Genomic DNA, 14,763 nt, shown 5'->3' with positions numbered 1-14,763 from the left:
ATGACCACTACTTTCATATTATTGATATTTTCTGCATGAAAACTGGGGCGAAATGTCGTCTGGTTTATTGTTACTTATCCTTATTGATGGATGCTTGTCCTAAATATTATGACACTGAAAATAGTCTTATAGTAAAACAAGAAAATGACTTTACTTCACTAAATATAACATTTATCCAACTCAAGATTTCACCACAAAATATGTCAGTAAAGGATTCCAGTGACTCAATAAGTACTCCAGGATGTTTTGATTGCAAATCATGGCTTTTTTTTCTTCTTCTGCTTCTTCAAAATAGAAAAAATTACAACAGTTCATCTAATTGTCATTTGAAGCAATGGTTTGCCCAACGTCCACAGATTTTTTCTTGTTTGTTTTCAAGTGAATTAAATTTGAATTGCATTGCCATGACGCCGAAATGCTCCATAAGGCACTACAAGAGGCAACTTCCATGTTTCCAGAAGCAAAAAGTCCTGTTGCGTCATTGCCCTCTGTTAGTGTGACAGGTCTCACGACCCCAAAATGAGCACTTGTTAACTTGTAGGCTTGTGTCCAAGCTGATGAGAAGGAAGGCTGTTGCTCCCGGGATGCCAGCCGCGAAGTGTCGGGGTCACACACAGTGGCTGTGTCCATCCAGATGCACCAGTGGGAATTGACACATTTCATCTCTGCAAAGCCAAGACATGATGCAGAGGACAAATATGAGATGCAGGAAAGAAATCTTCAGCTGTCACCACGACACTAAACCTGCTTTTCCACTTATCACCCACTAACGTCTGCGATGGGAATGGATGCAATGGGCATTCACTCCTGGGTCAAATGACTCTGTGGTAGACATACAGGTTTTATCAGCTCCAATTGGCAATGATGAAAACGTGTCACCCGGGCGAACGTGCTAATTCTGAAAGACAGCGAGGTGAGAGAGCGCCTCAGTTTTCAGTGCGTTTTTGACATTGACGCACCGTGGGAAAAAAATGAAGTGTTTCTACTGGCAAAGGGAAAGGACTCACTCGACCTTTTTTTAAGTCGCTAATTTTGGCGTGAAGGAGGAGGTTCAATTCAGATATTTTCCAGGTAAAGACAGAATTCAATACTAACCTCCATCAAGGTTTGTATCATATGTTTTTTTATGAGAAAAACAATCATGAGTTAATCAAACATACATTGAAGACACACAGCAGATTTCATCATGTGTGCACACATGGTGAAAAACAAAGAATTCATGATGTACATGTTGACCATTCACTCATTTATACCAGTGAATGTACATAAAGCTGGACGACATGAAAGCTCCGGAATTGTTCAAGGATGTTGGACAGATAATTGTCCCCTCTGGGTCAATTAACTTTCTGGCCCCTGGTTCAGATCCTATTAAAATCCTTGACCCGCCACAATGTCGTCAATATTTACAGTCATTCAAACATAAATTCATTCAATTCCACATTTCAAAACGTTCCAATTCAAGTCAGAATCAACAACAAAACGACTCACCTTCTAGATCTTAACACTCTCTGTCCCGTACACGTTGTAGCCTTCACGGTACGTGGCAAAATTCTGGGTGTTTGCCGGAGGGGCTGGCTTAAAGTTCTGGGCGTTCTTTGCCAGCTTCAGTCTTTTGGTTTCTTGCCGAGACTTATAGCAGAACTCTATCAAAGCCACGGTCATAGCCAGGCCAAGCCCTCCTACCAGAATATAGAAGACTCCTGCCACGTTGCTCAGGCTTAGTGCACTTGTCTTGTCCTGGGGGGGTAAAGACCACCATTAAGACTTTTTTTTAAAACTGCCTTGAGGCTGACCTCAAACAAACATCTATCCCCACGCTAACATAAATCCTAAATGTACATTCTGCTGCACTACGGCTACACAGAAACTCTGAGGAGCTAATTGTGTCTCCTGAGATGTGGTTGCTTAATTGAACCAATAGGTGTGATAAAACCTAAATGTGTCTAATTCCTCCTCTTGGGTGATTTCCACTCTAAAGAGCTGGGAAGGTGAATGTAGAGAGAGAGAGCTGCTATCTACGCTGCTTCATGGTCTCTTTACGAGACCCCCTCTAAAGGAAGGCGGTCGTGGTCGTACAGGTCTACAGATTAAACCCTCAAGTCACTATCACACTGTAGCTGCTTCAACGTCAACACACTGCATTTGTACAATCAAAGTGGCAAAGCTGTGGAGGGCGAATTGAACCATTTTGCTGCTATTAAAAGCCAAACAGTAATATTGAAATTCATTTATGTGAGTTTTACCATTTGCATCCTGGCCCTGAGGGATATTTTACAAGCCTTCAGGCAGTAACTTCTACTCTTAACGTCTAAAAAGTCTGTTAACTGGCTGATAAACTTATTCAAATGGACTGGAGATGTAAGAAAGAAAGTTCCTTACTCTGACACTCCATCTATGAGACATGACTATTAAATGCCATTGGACCACTTTGTGCTCAGATGGTATTTAAAGGTCAGTTTGGACTGTGTCAGAATGAGGATGCCTTTGGGGAAATACGGCCGGTCATGTCAGAGTTAACATGCACTGTTTGCATACAAATGAATAAGAACACCAATAAACTAAATTTCAATAGAGGTTTGGAAAACTAAATAGCAGTATAATGGTTTCAATTCTATGGTTTTTCAAATTGGATGGTATGAATTCAAAAGAAAATAGTGTGTGATCATGCTGCAATTTTACAAATCTTAGAATTGTCTGCATACGACAATAACATGTTAATGTAATGAATCATGATCAGAGTGTAAAAAAACACATTAGACTATGTGTGAGGCAGATCTAGTTGTTAATGTCTCAGTCACTCGAGTGTTCAGATGCTAAATCATGTCGTGATTTGACACAATGTTTATGCTTTGGATGTTTGCATATGAACAGTTGGGTCAAAATGCATTTGGCAATCAGTATAAAAAGACCTGCAGCGACTGACCTTACTTCCAGAGTCCTTGGTTCCACATTCACCCTTATCGTACCACCATTTGTTTTTCAGCTTGTCTAAGATGCCTTGTTCACTGAGTTTCAATACTGCAAGGTTTACAGGAGTTCTTCACGTGGGAAATAACATAAATAACATTTTATTATGTTATTTTATGTTATTCAACTTTTTTAAAACTACTTTATACTGTGCAAAGCGATAGAGTAGGGTCCTGGCCAACACATCACAGATAGCAAGCAATACTACAGTATGTAAATAAATATATGTATAGATAGAAATATATGACCTTTCATAATCCATGACTACCCTAGCACGCCAGACCCCATCTATATCGCTTTGAGTAATCGGCACACACTGATCACAAGGAGAGGAACAGATTTGAACTTGCAGAATAAAGCAGCTGCTGCATAGCTTTCACAGAATGAGAGGAAACAGAGGCAGGAATCGCTGAGGGCACGTTTTTGTTGTTGTTGTTGTTGCTATGTGCAGCCTTTTTGATATTTAGCAAGGTGAATCTAACAGGAACCCTTTCTTGACTAACAGACGAAACACGGCAGTCCAATTCATTCACTGATATTTTGGAGAAATGTCTCACAAATCACCCCTTTGGTTCATAACAACAGGGTGTCCAATGTCATTCCCCACGCTGAAACACATCTTTAGCACCGAGCACGACAGCAAAAATATTCATTTAGATCCTGCTTTAAATTTTTTTAAATACATTTTGACTTCATCTTAGATCAAGGTTACAGTGAGGTTAAATGAGGTCAAAAAAATGTGATATATTTTCTGAGTCAGTTTGGGGATTTTTGGTTTTGCAAGACATTCTGTTTTAATTTCTGTGACTGCCTCATTTCCAGGCTGATTTCCTTTTCAGAAAATATGAAAGTGTTCGTAATCCAACATCATCAAATATATTGCATTCACCACTGGGTTCTTTGTATCGTCAAATCGAACATAAATCAGTTTTTTTTATCATATTAAAAATAATAATAATTCAAAATAAAGAGTCATGCATGTTAAGTGGACGATGTGCTGTCCTGTCTCCAGTCAGAGCTTTCTGAAAGGCAAAGTTGTGATGATTTGTTTGATTATTAGATAAACTACTTGATGATGGAAAGAGCTGAAACTAAATTCTCTTTTTAATGAATTGAATTATTTCTTGACATAGGAGCATAGAGAAACAACTCAGTGTCTCTAGAAAGATCCCACATTTAGTGATTTGTGAGTGTAATGTTTAGACAGTGACACATGTGCTCTATGAACTTCACTATGAAGATGAATTACAAACAAAAAGCTTTCAAGAGAAGATAAGAGAAGCAACAGCTACAACGTTTGTTTGTTGGTTGGTTTGTATGTTTTTAAGCACGTTAACGAAAAAAAACAACTTGTCGGATCACCACGAAACTTAGAGGTCGGAGAAGAACCCATACATTTTGAGTGCAGATCTGAATCGAGGGTAGATTCAGGAACTTTCTATAACAGTGTGTTTTTAAACATTCTCACAGTTTTTCCAGGCAATAATACAGAGAGCATGATGAATATAAATTTATATCTGAGTGTGTGGAATTTGGTGCAGCTAGATTGAGTTTAAGGAGGCTGTTGGGCCTCAGCGGACGTATGAGCTCTACCGAGTGTCTTTCTAGTTACTAATGAGCATCTAGTGACTCTTGCTTTTGTGTGAGTTATCTCCCTGTGACACCAGCAGAGCTCAGTGCCTCAGTTCAGCAAGAGACATAAAGTAAAGAAGCCTTCGAACCAAAGATTAAGATTTCACAGTTTCACCGTAAACATCTTGAAGTCTTAGAACGAGACCCCATGCTTCTAGCTGCTCTGACCTTTGACGTCCTTGAACAGAATAGACAATTCAGCTACAGACATGGATTCAGTGTCACATTTAACATTGAACTATTTATAATTCAGCCACATTATGATCTATACTGCAGGTTAGGACAATGTCTGCAATGTCCCATAGAATCAAACTGATTTTCTCCATGTCATAACAAATACAAAGACTTTTGTGAGTCATCAGATGAAGACCCTCACTACCAGGTGGTGGCCATAGACTTTGAAATAATACACTGAGTTCACTGATCACAGCTCAGAGACACTAAAACCTTCCCCTCTTCTCATCACCTGCTCTTACATATTGTATTTCTATTTGTAGAAACACATCGTTTTGTTTAACACTTCTTGAAAATTAAGTAAAGCAATAACCTGAAATACAAACTAGTAAATCTAAAGTGATGCTGAAGGACGCAGATGTGGCTTTGCTCTGTTGCTGTTTGATCTGTATTGAAGAATAAGGAGAAAGAAAACTGTTAAGAACTTTCCCAAACCTCTGGTGTGTATAAGTTAAATATATATCCATACATGTATATTCATGATTCATCTTCTAAAATCATGAATATAAAAATCTAAACATTTTTTTTTTATTGTATTGTATTATTATTATTATTATCAGCAGTAGCAGTAGTAGTAGTAGTAGTAGTGTAGTAAATATTGGATGGTTGAGTTGTATCTTTAATCTCGTCTCCTGCAGTTGTTTTGAGTCTGTGTGCAAAAGACAAACAAACGTCTGCTTCCCTCTGATTTAAGTCACATCAGAACTTTAGCCTTCAGTCTGTCTGCAAAACAGGAAATCAGCATCGTAACACACTCATGACCACACGCAACAACACACAACATGAACCACACATGCACAACACTGACCCTCATGCACAAATTAAGACATCACATTCTGTATGAAGTCAACTCAAACAAACATCATACACTAGATACATAAATTACCCACAGTCCTGTGGATATTTTATATCATCCAGCTCTGGTTGATAAAAATACCTGTGAACACATGTACATATGTGAGTGAGCATATCAAATGAAATAAACATTAAAATATTTCTACTGATTTACAGTATGTGCAGATAATTTGAATCATTTCACTGTATTGTCTCAGTGGTTGTTACATGCAATATATTTACATGTTGAATTACCCACACATGCGTTTCTGAAAGTGAAATAAAGACAAAGAAACGTGGCAGTCAGACGTGAGAGTGTCACACCGATCATTATCTCTCTTTCTAACCCAGGGATCGAGGCAAATTGCTGGCGAGAGGTGACGGCTTCTTTGCGTTATCCCACCGGTAGCATCCATATTCTGCTCACTCAGAAATGAATGACTACAGTTAATAACAGAAAGGTTTGCCCCGTCTCTTCTCTCACAATGTGCCAAGAGTGCTGCGGTCATGAGGCAAGCTGGAGAGCAGAGGCAGAGATGGATCCACAGTAGCACAGCTTTTACTGTGCCCAGGTGTCTGAAACACAAGATCAGGGGCCTCATTTATAGACGGGTCGCACAACAGATTTGATTGAAAAGGAAATCCTTATTAATGTCTGTATTTAATAGACACACTGATCTGGTAAAAGGTGTCAGCTCTTCTGCAGAGCTGAGCCTGACGTGCACAGCTCTAAAGAAGTATAAGTATGGATGTAATATGCTGGAGATCATGTGCACATGAGGATTTACCTCAACGTCTTTGCTTTAATTTGACATTTAGAGCAGAACTAGGCAACTTTTCTCATTTTTCCATTATCTTGTAATCGTCTCACTTTAAAGCAACACTATGTAATGTTTACTGAGCAACTGCGCCCTCTGCAGCCACACATGGTAATGAATTCTGTTAAACTCTGGAGCTCTGACTGTGTAGTCCCACTCACTGAGTTACTCTGTTTAGAGTCCTGGATATTTAAAAATCATTAAACTGGAGATAAATGCTGGTTTTTCATAACTTCTAAATCTATTTCCATACTTCAATGTTTATGTTTAAAACGAATCAGCTCTGCTATGGATCCTCCTGGCGTCCACACAACTTTTGTTTTAGAGACTCTGAAATGGAGAAGTGTGGAAATGCTGCTGCTCCAGTTTTAGGGCTGCAGTGCAGAAATGAAGATGTTTGGAAACAATGATAAAACTCCCTGCTGTTTGCTGATTGGGTCTTTAATGTTGCGACGTAGCCTTCGCTGACGACACCCTTCACGACCCTCTTCCGTAGAAAACTCCTGGCATTAGCCTACTGGCTTTGGCTTCCAGTGTAGAACTCAACATGGAGCACAATATCATTGACTGTCTAAGAAAAGAAATCCATTCCATTGCTGCATCTTGTTTGTGGCGTCGCTCTTTCTGCAACTAAATGCAACCAAATACTTCCTGTACCCAGTGGCACGCACATACCCAGGGTAAATGAGTGGCCATGTGATTTTCAGGCATGTTAGTATGAACGGGGATTAAAACTGATTGTTTTAGTATGAATGTGTTTCCAACTGAGCTAGAATTCAGCATTACTCTTGAACTTGCTGGACCTGGTTCTGTCAGTTACCTCAGTGAACCATCAGCTCATTCTGAAGCTGCTATTTTATGGAAAAAAAGTTGCATAGTGTTGCTTTAAGGTCTGAATGTGTCATAGATACATGAAGCATAAATTCATTATGAAGAATCGTTTTAAAACAAATGTGCGATGTAAATCAAATCTGCTTGCACAAATGGAGCCCCCGGTCACATCTTACACTCTACTACTGCAGGGTTTACCAGGTCAGGGTTGCCATGGAAAGACTTTGACTGGCCTTAGGGTCAAGACCAACCAAAGATTTCTGTCAGTATTACTCTGGATTTCGGTGAGAGGATGTTGGACAAAAAAAAAAGTTTGGACCGTTAGTTTTCACTCTGTCATTAGAATTCTCACGTTTGCCTGTGATGCTTAGTCCCCTCAAGACAACGCTGTTTCCCGTGCCTAACGCCCATTCGGCTGATTGGAGAGTGCATACATCGCTCAGCTTACAGATGCTAATGGTGTGGAATTCAATCACTGTAATCCCTCTGGCAGTATTTTAAAAACCTCAGATAGATAGGAAGCTTTAACGTTGGCCTGTAGATATAAAAAACAGATGTGAAGCTGGTTTCTGTCTTTCATAACCACAGGTCAAAAACACAGAAACAACTGTCACAATATTTAACTCCTCATATCCAGTTCTCTAATATTATTTCTACACATTATTGTCTTTTTTCTTCTCCATTAGCCAAGTGAAGGGTTCCCAGTTGATCACAGTTGCATCTTAAATTTAGCAGTAGCTTGTTTACATGTATTTGGCCCAGAGACTATAGAGTCAGTGACGACAGCCTTGCCGATTACTCTGTTCTAGGATACCCGACTTTGGTGACATTGAGGCTGACCTTAGAGTCACCTCCCCCGCTGCCGCACTCTCCCTTGTCGTACCACCATTTGTTTTTCAATTTGTCCAAGAGGCCTTGCTCATTCAGTTTTAACACTGCCAGGTTAACAGCATTTCTTGAAACGATAAAACATAACTTGTAAGAAAATGAACAGGTCCGTGAGAAATCTAATATAGAATATTAGTAAAGAATAGTGATAGATATCAATGGTTCAGAAGGGGAGCACGGGAGGGACAAATTGGTAAAGAATTTCACTGGTGTGGGAGGGTAAGAAGCATTTTTACAGCAAAGAAAACGTCAAATATTAGAGAGGTGGTGGCATGGAGGGTTACATTGCTCGTAACTGAAGTGTGCGGGATGGGGACATTCTGTCGTCGTTGAATTAGAAATAAGAACATCCAGCATGCAGCTTAACATTCATCACAACTGACACAGCAGCATTTTAACCAGCAAATGAATAAGGAAAGAAATCTTTCAGTGTTGAATCAGAAGCAATGCAAAAGAGCACCACACAGATCAAGGGGGGAGGTTGAAGGGAGAAGAGCAAAATAAACAAGACTGGGGAAGGTGACAGTGCACAACGACATTCAAATGGAGAGACTGCACGAGACTGGTGCACCAAAAGCCTTGGGAGGAAGAAGAAAGTAACGAGGACACAAACCAGATAAATAGGACAGAACAGAAAATGGCTGAACATGTCGATACAATTCAAATAACTCAAAATACTGTTCACTCATTGATGCATTGGAAAAAAAAGAAGAATTAAAGGAGTGAGGGAGAAGAGAATGACAAAAGGAAACATCAGGGTAGGTGGAATACTATAACAACATGGAGGATATTGTTATATTATCCCACCCACCTTAATGCAGAGCCTTTAGGTGTGGCCACGCCATAGCCCTTAGAGTCGAGGTTCCCGCCCACTTTCATGGTGTCGCACGGCTTCCGCTGCTCTATGTACTCGTTCATAGTGGACTCGAGCAGAAAGGCGAACTTGCCCTTCGACTTTCGTACCCGGGAAACCCCGTCTGGTGTTGTCTTGGCAAACACTGAGGGTTCTGCCGATTTCATGTAAGACCACATTTTCTCATAAACTGCTATTTTGGAGCGCTGCATTAGAGGACAAAGAGAGAAGACAGAGACAGTTTAGTTATGCATAAATAAAACATCAACAGTCATGACAATGTTCATAATGAGCCGCTGTGGGTTTGAGTAAAAGTTAGACATTTATATAGGTTTGGAACTGGAGCCTGGGGGCGACTTCCTTAGCTGAAGTACTATAGAGAATTTATTGTGGTGGGAAGCCAGGCTGAATCTAAATGTTATTTGATGGATAATTTTTTTAAATAATATTTTATTTGTACATTTTCCTTGTCGTACAAAAACAATTTCAATCTTTAATTTGCGTGTTGTGTACTTGGGTAATCCATACAAAAAAATGATGTCTTCATGTTAAGCCAACATAATAAAGTTCCTGATAAAGGCCCATACTTAATAGTGCTGTCACCGTTTTTATCTAAAATTCAAACATTCATTACAACGTGGGGGGAGAAGTTCATATTCCAACTATAATAGTCGAGAAGCACGTCGGAAGTAGTTTGCCTCCTGATCCAACAGAGGGCGCTCACCATCGGCATGCCCTCTTTACCCATCAGTAAAGTGAGCCAATGTTATATCACTTGTCCTGAGCAGACAATCACTACAACGAGGCATCTGAGAAGCCTTGGTGCTTTAGGTTCTGCAAAAACAAAACGTCCATGCCCGACTGCTCTGGCGCACATTTAAAAAAAAATATATGGCTGTCCCGGTGTGATCTCTGTGGATCTTCAACTTAGGTCAGCCCTCCTTGTCATGTCCAGCCATGCTGCCACCGTTAAGCAGGGCAGTGATTAGTCAACTGGAGTTAGCTGCTCTGAATTAGAAGAGGGGGAGGAGGTATTCAAAATAAATCAGATCGAATTGTGTCAAATTCATTCAAACTTCTTGGAAAATTGACAGGCCTAATACTTTATAAAAAGACGTGTGAGTGGAATCAACCTCAGTGAGAAAGCAAATATTTCCTCAATTTCCTACTATTCCTTTAAATCAACTCCGAGTCACACAGGAAAAAAAACAAAACTGCATCAGCCGCAGTGCTCCATTGTCACGTCCCAGTCAGTGACATGACGGCAGATGTTCTCATTCATGAAAGCACCTGCTGTGACACCGCTTACGTGCGATGTGCTCTGACGTCTCACAGGGGGCAGCGCTGATGCTCTCAGCAGTTCAGAGTAGATTCACCCTTAAATGCAAACAGTGCAGCAGAGGTAGTGGGCCTTTTGCCAGCAGCCTGAAGTCTGACAATCTGGCAGCTCAGCAGAAGCAAACTGCCAACCATGTTTGGTATCAATATTAACACACAGCCCTGACCTCCTCCTTCTCCTCTTCCTCCTCCTCCTCCTCCTCCTCAGTTTGTGCTCCTACCAGGAGCAGCAATCAATCATCAGGGTTTGATTTTGAATAATAATCAAATCAGTCCTTTTACAGATCCACGTGATCACTGCATCCGATCTGACGCTTGTGTCACTTCTAAATGTGTCAAACGGTTTGTTTACAGTGACCTGTTGTGCAGCATGATGCTACAACAGCTTGATAAATATAACGAGTGAAGACACTGACAGACACGTCACTGTCGGGTGTTAGCTGAATACGAAACTGGAACTACAAGCTTTCACACACATTCCTCTGTGGGAGTCATTGATGCGACCACATCCCTTTCATGCTTGTATCCTAGCGTCGAACAATCTGTCATTAGATAGTACTGACTCAAATTATACAGGTTAGTAAACCTGTATATTATAGCTAGTTTTGTTCAGTATTCAGTTTGTCAGATTTAAAGGGATCTATTGGCAGAAATTGAGCATAAAATAATCCTTGTGATGTTTTCACTAGTGTGTTTTATCTGAAGGCTACCACTGGTTCTCTTTTATGTTTGGAAGGGGAAGGTGAGGTGAAGCAAATTCTATACACACTGAACCTTAATGTGTACTAAATAAAGATTTTTCTTTAATATGTTATTGTTATGGCCATGGAGATCACATGGAGATCAGAATCCAGGTCACATGTTCTCCAGCTCATCAGGAGCAATGAGATGCACATGGGACCTCCCTCAGCTGGTGGATGGGAGGGTATTTAAGGAGGTTTGGTTTCCTTGTTCAGTTGGTTGTTTGCTGTCAGAGGGTCAACACCTTCAGTTGCGTCTCTGAGTTTGTGTTGTTGGATTTGTATTGTTGTTTTTTCTTATCCTAAGAGTTTGTCATTTTATTGTCACCCCCTTTTTCTCTTTTGGTTAAGAGTTCAGTTCTGTTCTTTGTTATTGACAGATTTAGTGGGTGACAGTTGGGAACTATATTCCCATCGTTACCTTTTAGCACCTAAGCACTCATTTTGTTAGTTTTGTGGCAGTGTTTTGTTAGATTCCCCAACAGCGGCCCCTGTGTAGCAGGTTTTGTTTTTCTTGGAGGGAAATGATATATATATATATATATATATATATTTTTCATTCTACATGGTAATATATTGCATATATTTCAGCATATTATGTTTTAGGGAAAAGTGGAACTTTAACAAGTATATATGATCTATTAATATATCTCCATCTGTCAGTAGTGGCTGACTTAGTATTTTTCTAAATCAGGGGCCATAAAGGGTCAACGATTTACACAGAGGGGCCAATTATATGTCCAACATCCATGCACAATTCCTCATTCTATAAGATGCTTATCATTGACTATCAACTTAAAAAAAAGACCACTGACAGGACAGGGGCCAATCAGATTTCAGCGTGGGATCAGTGCGTGATGGCACCTTCTTTAACACGTTGGACCTGCTCGCCCCAGGACTGTCGGGCTTCACCTCAGTGGCCCAGTCTGCTGCCAGCTGGAGCAGCTACAGACATACACAGCACAGCCCTGCTCTGACACTCAGTACGCTGCTAAAAATGGCCAGCGAGAGGCTGATCGCCAGCCGCCAGGGAGCTGGAGTACACAGCTGTCTACAATAGGAGGGGGGGAAAGAGACAGATCAAGAATCTGCTTTAAATTGGGCTCATGTTACCTTCTATTCTTAAGTTGAAAATGGAGAAGCATCTTAGAGGGAATTTTCATATTTGCACATGTATTCAAGCAGCTGCTGGTCAGGTTTATTGTGATGGGACAACAGCCAGCTTCATAATCTGACTTAGAGAAAAGAAGCATCTGACGTCTGGAGCAAGTTCTTAGAGAAAATCAGATTTTGTATTTACCAAATGGATTTTACTTGATTGATTTTTGCTTTTACTTTCTTTTATCTTTTTCTTTAACCTTTACTTTAAATTATCTTCCAATTTTTAATCTGTTCTCTTTGATTTTAGATTTTGTATTATATCATTTATTGTCCTTGATTTTAAATGTAATTGTATAAAGTTGCTCCTTTTCTCCCATGTTTAGTTGTCTTGGTTTTTATTTGTCCTGTTCGTAAAGCAAAGTAACGGCTGTTTTGAAAGGTGCTACTTAAATAATAATAAAATAATTATTATGTCATGTAATAATGGTAGTACCAACTTGTAATTCACAACACACTGTTACTAGAAAATACTCTGTGTTCATGGCATGTTAAATGATTTGAGTTGAACTGGAGACTGTTGTATGTTTTTACTCTAATGTTTATAGCATTTACTATAGAGGAATCAAGGCTGAGTATCAAGCTTTGTCCAGGTTGTGCGTTCAGCGTCCGTGTGAGTCAGTCCCACATTACGTCTGGTAGGTGAAAGTAACAGAAAACATGGGAGCAAACTGGGCAACTCTGTCAGCCCAGTGTTGTGTACTGCAACATAAATAATTCACCACAGATGTAATGGATTGTGGGCTCGGGCTAGTGAGTGAATCATTCTTGACATATGCACGATTTCAGTTCAGTCGAGTGTTCATGTAAACACTCTTAACGTGACAATAATAGCTGATGACAGGCTGGGACATAGTGTGAAAACAGCAGTTCTTTTGAGGGTTACATGAACATGCATGTTTGTCGGCAGCAGGTTGATCCCCACTGTTGAAATCTGTGAAACCCCATCATGCTGTCAGGCTGATATACCCACTGGGAAATCTCCTCACTACAGCAGTGGTGGTTTAACAACGTCTGATTATTCAACATGTTATCCGCTGTTTTCTGTATGATTCAGGTCATATCCTGAGGTCAGTGAGGAATCTGACGTCACATCTTCCATTGTGGAAACAAACTGGTTTAAACCAGGATTCTTCCAGGTACCGGTTTATCTGACCACAGTCAACTGAAGAGCGGAGAGTTATTTAACCCAAACACTGAGACAACAGACTAAAAAATGCATGTGCAACTTTATCTACATGCAAAATCTAAGTTAGGTTCATGTTGAAGTAATTAAACTTATATGTTCATGATCAGTGGAAACAAATTAATAAAATCGCTAAAGAAACAACATTATTTAATGTATAGCACAAAACCAAACAGCATTTGTGTGTTAGTATCAGCAGCTTATTGAAAGTTATTCATGTATCAAAATGCAACTTTACTGCAGTTAGAGGCAAGTTAACTTTAAGGAATATGCAAGAAATGCAAAATGAGGATTATATGTTTATTTCTAAGGAATAGTTTGATGTTTTGCAGTTCAGCCTATTTGCCGTCTTGCTGAGATTTATATGACAATATAATACCATCTGTATATTTAATATGAAGATCAGGAGCCAGGAGACAATTAGCTAAGCTTAGCATGGAGATTGGGCACTGTCCAAATACACAGAAGGCCTAATAATAATAATGAATAAAGATATTTCAACTGTTTTTGTGGTGAACGTCAGATTTGTGAATTTAAAATTTTCAAACTATCAGTCCAATACTTTGCAGGGCTCAGCAGCTTGAGGACAGAGTGTGTTTTTAAATGAAGCTTTAATGTCATGAAGCCATTAAAATGACTGTGTTAGACATCATTATAGGTTACGAGCTCTAAGGAGGCTGTGTGACCTGAATCAGATGATGCATCCTCTCTGAAGATCACTGCAAAAAGCGATCCTATTAATCATTAGCTTCTCGTCACTGCATTTCAATAACCGTTGCTCAGAATGAATCCTGTGCACTGACATTTCCAGTCTGGATTGAGGAAAAGCAGAATATTTGTCACTCAGGATGAGGTAACTACACGCCTGTCAATTATCTGCTCAGGACGACCTTAGACAAACAACTGCATGCCAAACACGTCCGGGATTAGCAGTGCTGCTTAAGGATCTGCTTTTAACGTACTGATGATTCACCAGGAAGCCTCTCAAATAACTATTCTGATATGTTGCAGCAATTCTTTAATTCCGGTACATAAATAAAGCCTGAGATGATACACGTCTTATTCCCCTACATTATCCTCTTATTAACTGTATCACCTCTTGTATAATACTCATTATTGATTAAAGTGCTAACAGGGGTATTTAAACAAAGTGAAACTGGCGAATATCTCAACAAACTTTAGTGTCTAGTTTAATGCCACATCTGTTGTCGGTCCCTCGAGTCATATCAACAGAGCCGCTCCTACAGGTCTAGTGTGAATTACTGCAGAGGAGAAGAGGAGTAT

At 39.8% G+C, this 14,763-nt stretch overlaps 1 protein-coding gene across 6 annotated transcripts in view; it reads right to left on the bottom strand.

Annotated features, from left to right (window-relative positions):
- Positions 1-525: 525 nt before the first annotated feature.
- gria3a (glutamate receptor, ionotropic, AMPA 3a) overlaps positions 526-14,763 on the bottom strand; it is a 70,489-nt gene continuing 56,251 nt past the window's right edge. Inside the window, exons 13-16 of one of the 6 annotated variants that reach the window (XM_069510376.1) lie at positions 9,016-9,263; positions 8,157-8,271; positions 1,489-1,737; positions 526-665 (exon numbers count right to left, since the gene is read on the bottom strand). In XM_069510376.1, coding sequence (XP_069366477.1) covers positions 1,492-1,737; positions 8,157-8,271; positions 9,016-9,263 — 609 coding nt within the window. In that variant the 3' untranslated portion in view covers positions 526-665; positions 1,489-1,491. Of the gene's footprint in view, positions 666-1,488; positions 1,738-2,869; positions 3,039-5,654; positions 6,244-8,156; positions 8,272-9,015; positions 9,264-14,763 lie in introns of those variants that run through there. The other 5 variants (XM_069510377.1, XR_011238646.1, XM_069510379.1 and 2 more) reach the window with 5 other exon arrangements.

This window comes from Paralichthys olivaceus, chromosome 15, assembly GCF_024713975.1.
Source record: "Paralichthys olivaceus isolate ysfri-2021 chromosome 15, ASM2471397v2, whole genome shotgun sequence".
Classification (NCBI taxonomy): Eukaryota; Metazoa; Chordata; class Actinopteri; order Pleuronectiformes; family Paralichthyidae; genus Paralichthys; species Paralichthys olivaceus.
This window is presented reverse-complemented; position numbering and strand designations above follow the sequence as displayed.